At 41.5% G+C, this 10,952-nt stretch overlaps 1 protein-coding gene across 2 annotated transcripts in view; it reads left to right on the top strand.

The window, feature by feature from the left end:
* The first annotated feature begins 446 nt into the window (after nucleotides 1-446).
* The window catches only part of GLIS1 (GLIS family zinc finger 1), a 202,078-nt gene continuing 191,572 nt past the window's right edge, over nucleotides 447-10,952 (top strand). For both annotated transcript variants that reach the window (XM_069863153.1, XM_069863152.1), the window contains exon 1: nucleotides 447-696. In XM_069863153.1, the coding sequence (XP_069719254.1) occupies nucleotides 489-696 (208 nt within the window). In that variant the 5' untranslated portion in view covers nucleotides 447-488. The remainder of the gene's footprint in view (nucleotides 697-10,952) is intronic.

The raw sequence follows: 10,952 nt of genomic DNA, 5'->3' as shown, positions 1-10,952 counted from the left end.
GCTGGGGGTGCGGGACTGAGGGGGCAGAGGCTGAGGGGGTTGGGGGTGCGGGACTGAGGGGGCAGAGGCTGAGGAGGTTGGGGGTGCGGGACTGAGGGGGCAGAGGCTGAGGGAGCTGGGGGTGCGGGACTGAGGGGGCAGAGGCTGAGGAGGTTGGGGCAGAGGCTGAGGGGGCTGGGGGTGCGGGACTGAGGGGGCGGAGGCTGAGGGAGCTGGGGGTGCGGGACTGAGGGGGCTGAGGGTGTTGGGGCTGCGGAGCTGGGGCTGCGGGGGCAGAGACAGACGCTGCGGGGGCTGAGGTTGAGGGGGCGGGGGCTGGCTCTGCGGGGGCAGGGTCTGGGGGAGCAGGATCTGTGGGGCAGGGTCTGCGGGCCCGGGGCTGCCCGGTGCGGGGGGCGGGCCGCAGTCTGAGCTCTCGGTGCCTCGCGGGGAGCGGTGCCTGCCGGGCGGCGGCTCCCGGCGCTGGTGCAGCTCTCTCGACCCCTCAGATGTCCTTCAAAGTCACTGTCAGCGGCGGCGGCGGCCGCGCGGAGCCCCGGCAGAGCCCCCCGGAGATGTCAGCGCCCCTGCTCGACTTCGTCCCCAGAAGAACCAGCGTCTTCGAGAGGATCCCGGCGCTGCCCAGGGCGCAGGAGCTGCGGTGCGCGAGGGGCTCCAAGGACCATTACCAGCAGCAGAAACATCAGAGCCTGAAGGGTGAGTTTAAGAGTGCCAAAAGTATCACCGACCGGACGAAAACGTGTGTCGAGCCCCTCCATCCTCTTCATTTTGGTCTTGGGAATGTTTTCTAACCTGTATTTAACTGCAAGCTCTAGAACTGTTTGTTTTTTTCCTGTGCTTCTCGGAGGTGCAGGATCAATCAGACTTTCTTGCCAATGTAAAGCAGGGTGTTTCTCAATATTCTTTAAGAAATCTCGAGGCCAGCTGCTTCTTTAGTTCTGAGCGACTGCTGCCCAGTTCGGTCCCTTCTCGGAGGTGGTTGTTTGGAGGATGGTGCTGAACCCTGGGACAGCCTGTCCTGCGCCTCAGCTTGTGTTTGGGGTGCTGGGGAGGATGCGTGACTGACAATAACTGCAGCCCTTTCACCACGGTTGCTTGGATTTGTAGTTTGGATTTCAAGGAGGTGTTACAAATGCTGGATTCCGGCAGTGGATCCCTCAGACTCGGGATTCCTGGTGCCTGAAAGGCGTGAGATGAGGTCAAATTCTGCTAGTTAACAAGTGCCCGGTTTTCATGCATTCGTGGTTAAACAAGTGGCGCTGAAGTTAGGTTAGGGATTGCCCACAGAAATCTATTAGTTACCTGTTAGAGGCAGAACTTGTTAATTGAGCTGGAATTTGTTAATCAAAATTTAGTTTTAAAATAAGCCCTCTAAGGTATCACTGGATGGATTCAGAGGGAATTCAAACATTCCTTTATGCTCCAAAACCGCTTACAGAGGCATATGCACCTAAGGTTATTAATGTTAAAGAAGTGTCATTTGTATGGTTAAAAAGGTGATTATCTCTTCTCTCTTCTCAGTCCTTTCCTGTTCTCTGTTTTGGAGACATACATGTGGTTGTCTTGTTGGTGGAAGACAGTTCCCACTAGGAGATTTTCAGGGCATCCCTTTTTGTTTATTCTTCCGCAAAGTAAAAGTAGACAGCGTGCCCTTGGACTAGTAGCATTTTCTTTTGTGAGCTTGTTACCTAGGGTGATGGCACCTTTCATTGCTGTGAAGTTATGTTAATGAACACCTCAATCTGTGCAAGGTCTGTCCTGCAAACCGTAGGATGTGTTTGTTTATCGCCAGTGAATACAGACAGAGTGGAGCAGTAGGTTATAAATTACCTTTTATATTTTCCTGCTTGTTAATGCTGCGATTCTTCTCTTCTGATTTAAAAGAAAAAAAGATTGTTAATGTTTGGCAAGAATGAAATGAAGGTCTGTTACACAGAACCAGCTTTGGAGGGGGGAGAAGGATGATTCAGGAAGTGTGAAGGGAGAGCTGTGAGCCCTGGTACTGCTGTGCTGCTGCCTGTAGAAGGGACTCAAGAGACATTGAAGTACTTCGTGGTCTCGTGAGTTAGGTTGGTGCCACTTGACTAGGATTTGTCCCAGTTTAAAACCCTACCCAGGCATTGCCCTGCCCAAGCAGACTGTTGAAACACTTTGCTTCTCTTTTTTTCTTTTAACTTTGAGCTTATCCTTCTTTTCATGCTTATTTGTCTTGTGCATGCTGCAAAGAGGAGGGGTCAGGGAGAGTGAGAAGAAAAGTGTCATTTCCATTCGCTTCAGACTTTTTGTGGTAGGTGTAGGTGGGAACTGGGAGAAGGATGGTTAATTCATCTTTCCTGATTGATCAGTTTTCCTTTTTCATCACTGCAGGAAGACGTGTGTTTTAAGTGTTGTTGCTGTTTCTTGTTTAATGTATTTTCTGTCCAGGGTGTTTCCTTGTGGTTGCTTGAGCATATGGGTGCCTTGAGTCATGGGAGTAAGTAGGTGGTATCCATGGGCAGGATAGGATTCGTTTACTGAGTTTGGTGACTGTATGGATAACAGAATTTTCTGAAGATGGCAGTACTGTTTTTTTTGTGAGGTAAGGTTTTGTTTTGGTTTTTTTTTTCCTTTTTTTTATCTTTTTCCCCCCTCCCCGTGCAGGTATTTTCAGGAGAAGCTAGTGAAGGTAGAAGTTTGGGCTAGAGTCTGATCCCAAATGTGTGGGCTGTGCTGCTCCTTCTGACCTGTAGGGTGTCAGGAGTTTCTTAATGACCACTCGGGCATTTTGGAGTTCTCCCAGAGTGCTGGAGCTGCCAGCCCGGCTCAGCACCCTGTACTTCTGAGTCAGTGCCATGGAAATAACAGAAGTCACTCAATTGCTCACTGTGACCTAACTGTTAAATCAGAGCTGTTCGTATCTGAAGTGCACTGTGCTGCGGATGGGAGAGCCACTCATCTTTCAAGGAGTGGTGTAAGCCGTCTCCCAGCAACCCTGGTTCTCTCCCCCGGAAGATAAGAAAAGGGCCAAGGGCGGCTGTATGTCGATGTGATATAACGGCATATAGCTAAGAAGTGGGAATGAGGGAAATACTCATATTTACCCAGTAAAACATTTTGGGAAGGAAACCGATGACAGCTTGATTTCAGATCATCGTGCTGTGTTTCTCCCGTTCTCCAGCCCCAGAGTACCCTGGACCCAGTAATTCCCTTTGCAGTCTGGCTTAGATTACAGAGTATGCCTCCCAGTTTTGGTTTTTCCACAGTTGAAAGCTGCAAGTAAAAGGCTCTTTAACTAGAGCAAAATCAATTTTTATAGTTGCCTGTAAAAAATATTTTTTTCTAAACGTGCCTTTACTTTTTATATCTTTTTTTCAAAAGGAATCAAAATGATACACTCATTACCCTGCTGTTAAAAAGAGCAGCTTTGAAGTAATCACAATGGAGAAAAAGCATCCTGCCGTTATAATGTCTATGCAGTGTTAACTCCGGTGCTTCACAATATTTTAGTTATGATGCTGCAAAATGCTCCTGTGCCTGAGCAAGTCTTTTTCCATGAACAGCCAAACAAACACTTGAGGGGTGGTGGTGAGGATTACTTCTGGGAATCTGTTCTATTGGGTCTAAGCTTCACAGGATGGAGCTGTTGTTTGTTTATAAAAATATTATTATTTTAGAATTATGGTTCATGTTTTGTTCTGTTTGGGAACTGTTTAAAATAAACACCCAGTTTCACCCAGCCTACTCCTCCTGGTATGATTGGCTGTGATACACACCACACTTTTCTTGATCATTGATTTTCTTTCGTGTCACAAGGCAGATTGTTTTCACCCAGGCAGTGCTTCTTAGAGGCATTTGTGGTCTGCTCAGCACAGAGTTAACTGTACCATAAGGTATGAAGTCCATTTTACAATGTTTCCTGGGATTCTGTGGTTTTGGTTCTGTTTTGTTGAATTTTACGGTATGATATAATTTTAAAAGTAGCGCAGAACAAAATAATTACTGTCAACAGGAAAAAAAAGACCTGTTGGGAAAGAAAGCTTTAGTGGTGACAAAAGAATAATCTATAAGGATGTCAAATACCTCATTTTTTTTTAATGCCATTGATTATGGTTGTTACCAGGAAGCACTTATCCTTTTCATTCTTTTCCAGTTTCGTTCGGTGTACCTAACTCATGACTCAGTAGAAATGACGAGATTTATCCTGTTAGTTGTGCCACTGGGAAAGGATCCAAATGGCCCAGACCTTTGTAGTAACTGCTTCAGATATTAACTTACAGTGCACAAAACAATAAGCTGTTCGGGTTGCAGTAGTTGGACGTTTCCTTGTTGAGAGTATTTTTCATTCAAATAAGGAGAAAGTGGGTTGGGTTTATTGGGGTTGGGGTTTTTTTTTAGCTTTAGCTGCTTTTGGCAAACTTACGACTAATATATTGAAATGTATTAATTTTCTTCTAGTGTTGAGGAGGAGGATTAAATCTTGCCATTTCAACCCCCTGTGACTGTTCCTTCGGTTAGCAGGACAGTCCTTGCATCAGTAACAGCTTATACTGTTGGGATCCTAAGCAAAAGCATATGTTTTGGTTGTATGATTTCTTAGGTGTATCAGCTGGTATTGGGCCTGATTCTACCATCTTCTTTTTATATACCTTGTCTGTGTTCACCAGAATTATCCCACTGGAGCAAATGCAACTGCCTGGAGCTGATAAATATTGTATGGACTGATAAGGAGACAGGGAATGGGCTCACTGGTATGGTGATCATTTTATTTAGAGCGATAGAAATTACATTCTCTTCTTTTTGCTGTAGTTCTCTTGCTTGCTGCATTTGAACTCTCCACTACAAAAAGGAATTTGAAGGTTTATTTGAACAGAACTTGCAGTTACAGAACTCATTTTTATTTCATGGCCTGTGGGTTTTTTTTGTTATTGGTTTTTATAAGGGGAGAAAGGAAAAGAAACTGCAGATTGGAGAATGTGCGCATAAAGTCATTTGGGATAAATTGTGACTGTCCTCTCCTCCCTTAAACTGGCTAAAATGCTTACTTGTCTTTAGCAGGAAAAAATTCTTTCAGTTACTTGCTGCTGAAAGAAATTCTTATATTGATTTGCATTGCAAAATCAGAGTCACTGAATCGAAGATGATGCTGTCATGGATTTAATTTAAAAAAGTTTTAATTGTGCCTGATAATTAAAGTCTTTGTTATTTAGGGATTGGTAATAGAGAATACTTAGATCTTCTGTTTTGTATCTACTAACGATTGAACTGTCATATGAAGGCATTCAGAATAGTAAAGTAAAAGGAAAAACTTCTTTCTCAGGAAAAAATACAGCTATTGGAAAAGAGGAAGAGAATACATATTGCATTTGTCTTAATATTGTGTAGAATTATATAGAATAACAAATACTGTCGGATTATAGGCAACAAGTCTGATCTGTAGAAGAGATTTTTTTGGCTTCTTGCGTTTTACTTGAGGGAATAGAAGTAAAAAGTAGGAAATTACTTGCTCTGGCTTTAAAATGTTATATTAACACGTGTAATGAAAATTTGGATTATTACATACTCTGCTAAATGGGATGAGAAGAAAAATATATTTTCCTTTCTTCTTTTATAATAAGAAAACATTTTTATCTTTCAAGTGTTTAAGTTTGTGCATTACTGTGTTCCTGTCAGTAGTCTCATCAACTGCTAATACTTTGGACTTAGAATATTCTAAATTATGTATTCAACTGTATCTAAATGATTATTCGTATGTTAGAGGTCAACTCTGCGTACACATGAGGTGTTGAAGTGTATGCTGAGAATTTTTAGTAAATTTGAGATTGTATTTTAGAAGTGCGGTTAGATTCTATTTAGTATGACTACTGGGTACAAAGCAAGCGTCTTCTGGAAGATAGTACTTATTGCAACCAAATTGTTCGGGGTTTTTTTCCCACTTCCAGTGAGGAAAGATGCTCAGTATTTTGAATGGGAGGGACAAAATTTTACTCTAAATGATTAGTATCAGTAGGAGTCTTGTCACTAACTTTGTCTGGGTCAGTATTTCAATCCGAAGTTTACAGAAGTTCTTTATCCTTTGTACAGGGAAAAGCTCATAGAACAAATAACAAGCTTGTATTAAATCCATCTGTAAGCTAGGAAGTGGAATAACATATGGACTATGAAGAGAAATTTGTAGTACAGTGAATATAATTTCCTTGTTCAGTACAGTGATTACCATTATTCTAGAAATGTGAACCTCTGCTGTTTATTGATTCTAGAACTGTTGAAGATGTCGATGGCAGGGTAATTGGAGAGGGAACAGAGATGTATACCACTCAATTTTGTACTCCAGGTTTCTATCATTATATGTCAACAAGCTTGAACAAGACATGCAGTCTAGTAATCATTTCACAGTACATGAAACTGCTTTTAATAGGCCGTTGTTTTTGTTTGCCTTTTTTTTTTTCCCAGCCACCAAACGTTGTTTCCCAGCACACTGGTGTAACTCAAAGAATACAGGGTTCCAAAGCAAGGGCAGTGCTTACTAGCTGTGGTACAGTGTAATCTTGCCCTACAAATGTGCAAACAATAGCAGAAGTATGTGTTTCTGAATATGGCACAGCTGTTATCTTCTCCTTAAAGCAGGGAGCGTTACAATGACAGAGACAGAAAGACCAGTTAAAACCACTCATGCCATTTTATTGCATTTAAATGGAGCGTGTAAAAAAAGCAAGGGCTGGTTCTTCCATTCAGATAAGTATCAGTTCAGACTACTGCAGTACTACTTTTCTGCACAGGCTTTGAAGAATAGAGGCAAAGAGTTCCCTTTTTTCCTTTCCCTCCTATTACATTTCTGGCACCCAGTATGTGAAATCTCAGTTGGAACCTGGAACTTTCTGTTCTCGGAATCTGTGCTTTGCTGGTAACCTGGAACAAGGACTCTTGTTTTTTTCTTTTTTTTTTTCCTTTTTTACTACGGTCATTAGTTTGGTTATATTGAATGATTGTTAATGATTAAGATTATATGTAGAAAGGGGACTGCTTGAGAACCAGATGAGACACTGCCAGAGCTACAATAGGAAATAAATCCACACTCTTGGTTTTAGATTATTGTTTTTTTACATTTAGAGTTACAAGGTTGAACTCTGTCAAATCATCACAAAGTGCTTGAGCTCTGACTCTTTTCTTCATTTTTTTTCTTTTTTCTTTTTTTTTTTTTTTAAGCAATCATGTTGGTTTAAATCTAATAATTATGTCTGACTTTTCTGTCATTATATTTGAATGCATACGTGATTATTTTGCCTAGTGGATTGGTAAGGAGCACTGTAATTGAATCTACCCCATCAAATTTATTTGAATGGTTAAGTGAATGCAGAACATTTTAAACTGCATTTAATTCTGGCATTTATATGTGTGATAAGAGGAGGGCTTTGTGAGAGCTACAGGGTTGTCAGTTGTTTTAGAATGAGGGGAAAGCAAATACATTCTTACATGTTTTTTTGCATATTTAGCCAGAGGGAAAAATGACACTAAGGCGACATCATCAAATACTGTAAAACTAACTTTTTAATACAGATCTCCTTTGTTGTTTTAAGTGCTTAAGGGGTTGGTGGTTTGGTTTATTTTGGAACTTGCTGAACTATATGAAGTGTGTCTCCAGGGGCCTGGTATTTTAATACCTAGTAGAAGGTTGTATAACAGTAGATGATGTTTTTTGCCTTTCCAGTGCTGCAAATAAATTACACGTGCTGGCTTGGAGAACGTATCTGAGGTGTAAATCAAAGGCTAATACAAGATGAGAAAAAAACCCCAATTAGTGTTATATTGTAACTCATTAGGTTTTTTTATCCATTTATCTATAATGAGGAGATATAAGAGCGATAATATGTATAAAAAGGTTAACATGAGGTGCTTCCCAAGAAGAGCTAGAGGGTCTAGGCTTATTTAAAGTAAGATGTTTGATTCACTGCTTTTTCACAATTTGCTGTGGTTAAGTCACTTACATACTGAAGTCAATGGTCCCCTAGGCAAAGAAAGAGAATATAATTTTATGCATATTGTAAAAATTGAAACTCGATAGCATCCATTCTATAATCCTATCTAAGTCTTGGTTGTCTTAAAAGGAAAATAGATGCATGTGTCAGTTTCAGAGCATAATCTTTTTTGAGTTTAAAGAATGATAAATGTGTGTGTGTGTGACACAACAGTTTATTAATATGAATGCTTTGCTAAATACTCCATGCTTAACGCAATCCTCATTCCTTTATAACAAGTTTAAATATTAATTCTTTGGAATGCTAGATGCCTAAAGCTAGATAGAAATGCTGTGCAGTTTCAGATATCTAGGAGTGGGCTTGTGAAACAGGATATTTAACTGGGAGAGATGAGTAGCACATTTCAGAGTTATTAGGGCAGAACAACAATGCAGGAGGATGACTTTAAAAAGTTACAAAATTGTTTTCTGTGCATGAGGCTTAAATACCTTGGAGTTATTTATGTGAAGTAGATTTCCTATGTGTGTAGGCTCTAGACTGCATTTTATATTGTTATTTTGTTTAACTTCTTTTTAGCTGCCTGCTCCTCTCTAAAGCAGCTGGCTTTGATTTATCCCAAACCCTTCACTGAGAGCAAATGATCAGTCACTTACGATGACTGTGTTGTGCTGTTTCGTGGAACATCTCCGTAGTGGCAGACGCTCCAGAGAGAGGACCAAGTAGGACAGGAAGAGTGCTCGAGGAAATCAGCATTTTCCATTCAGAAGGAAGCATTTCGCTCCAAAACAGCTCTTGCTTCTTGTTCCTTATGTAAGTCCTGCCTACCTCCCAATCCATATCACTGCTGACCAGAAAAGAGAGTTAAACTAAGAACAGATAAAAGAGGAAATTTCTATTTTAATTTCCAGTATTTTCTGGGAAAATCCCAGAAAGGATTTAACATCAGGTTTCATAACTCTTGGTTTGCCCTGCTGCTCCTGCTAAAATAGCAGGGAGTTGTAGCATTGATTTCAGGAGAAGGCCAGTACTGATTGTTCTTTGAAAAACCATCCATGCTCTTTTGAGGCACAGAAGAGACGATCTAAGTGTTAAACTGTCTTCCAGAGAGAAAACTGCACAAGCCGAAGCAGCCCAGTAGTTCAGATGCCAAGGTCAGTCGACATAGCACATTCACCTTTCATTTTTCTTCCTGTTGAAGACCTTGCATGAGTCTAAAAGCTGGTGTGATCTACCATTGTATGTGAAACAGGCAAAAACGGTGAAGGATTGTGCCAGCAGCCAACATGACCAAGTATAAATATTGTGGGTGCTTGAACCCTATTCTAGGCTGTACCACTTGTATGAGTTTGGGGCAAGTCTGTGTACTGTTCAGGATATTTCTACTGCAAGAGTGTAACAGAGCATGGTGTGGAGAAACACAAGCTAGTCTTGGAGCCAGAAACAGTGTGGTTGTTTCAGCACACCATCAGGCCTAGATTAATTTTCTATGCTGAGGGACAGAGTTTGTTAGTTCAGGTGCAGTGTGTGGGTGTTGTAGCTGTGCTGTGTTTGAGATCTGATCTGGTGATGTTGCAGGATGCTGAACGGTGACATGTGGCTGTATCAGGTTGGGGTGGCATTTGGTTGAATGTGGCTGCACAGAGTGTGTATGGACCAGATTCCTCTCTCTTTTTTTGGTTTTTTTTTTTTTGTGAAATATGTGGTGCTTGCCCTTGATGGCAAATCTCCTGAAGTGTAAGTGGTGAAATGTGCAAAATACATATTTATTATCTTTGGGAGAGTAAGGCTTTTAGTGGAACATCTTAATTTGGCTTCTTATTGCTTGGCATCTGGTTTATGCTGCCAGTTGCAGAATTGTTGCTGAGGAACAAATTCTTGCAATTATTTTAGTGCTTGACACCTGAGGTGCGGGAAGGGCGGCTGCACTAAGGGAGCTACATTGGAAATAGTCAATAATAAGTACCTGTTCGGAGGAAAACTGTCCTCCTTGGTTTGCTGGAGGAAGCAGCTTCAGGGTTGCCTTTGCCTTCCAGCAGATGGAAATGTCTCTTACAGCTGTTGTTCTCGAGGCAGGAATCACCTAATGGACTGTATGCCCTGGGTTTGAGGTGCAGGTAGCTACTACGAAGATCATCATTCTGGCAGAACGGATTTTGCATATAGCTGAGACTGTCTCCCAGGGCTTGAAGAAGAAAAGCAACACTAAATTCCTCTTTTCTGGATGTCTCATTGTTATAATGTTCAATTTCCTTGAAGTCATCAGAGCTGTTTTATGTTCAGCTGAAACTGAACTGGCCTCATTCCATTATCACTCACTCTGGTGCAAATCTGAAATGTTGCCATTTTAAAACCAAGAGTAGATAAAAAGGAGGCTGACATGAGCCCTGGAGGGCTTATGCATAGAAGTGTGTCCTGCAAGTATGGACTCAGTTGACATGGCAAAAGAAAGGTGTCTCAAGTTTAATCTGAATGGTTTTGCCTCTTATTTTTCCTCTTGCCAACTCACCATCAGTTGGCTTATACTCTTTTTCTTTGCATTCTTGAGCTATTTGATAAAGCTTGCTGACTTATCTTATTTTTGTGGGGGTAAGCTACAGAGTGTGTGTGTGAATGGTTCTTTTTCAAAACGCAGATGCCCATGCAGTTCAGCATCTCTATGATTTGAGTGGGCATGCAGGAGAGTTAAGGGGATGTTTCCCCCTAGAGCTCACTTGCTATTTCTCTGCTCCTGAATCTCAATAAATTATTCTTTCTACTCTCTCAGCCTCCTGGCCTCTGTCTTTTACTTTGTGCAACTTTGCTGTTGGCTTATTATTAAATATATTTACAAACAATTGTAACTTATTTGATGGCTGAGTATGTATAAGTGTGTCACCTGGTGTGAAAAGCTTTTTGGTCTGTTGAATACTCAAAATCTGTTGAGGTGAGTTGGCTGGCTTTTATTTGAAACATTATTCATACAAGATCTCCTTTCTCTCACTGCATCCTGTCAGAAGCTGT

This window comes from Phaenicophaeus curvirostris, chromosome 8, assembly GCF_032191515.1.
Source record: "Phaenicophaeus curvirostris isolate KB17595 chromosome 8, BPBGC_Pcur_1.0, whole genome shotgun sequence".
NCBI lineage: Eukaryota > Metazoa > Chordata > Aves > Cuculiformes > Cuculidae > Phaenicophaeus > Phaenicophaeus curvirostris.
This window is presented reverse-complemented; position numbering and strand designations above follow the sequence as displayed.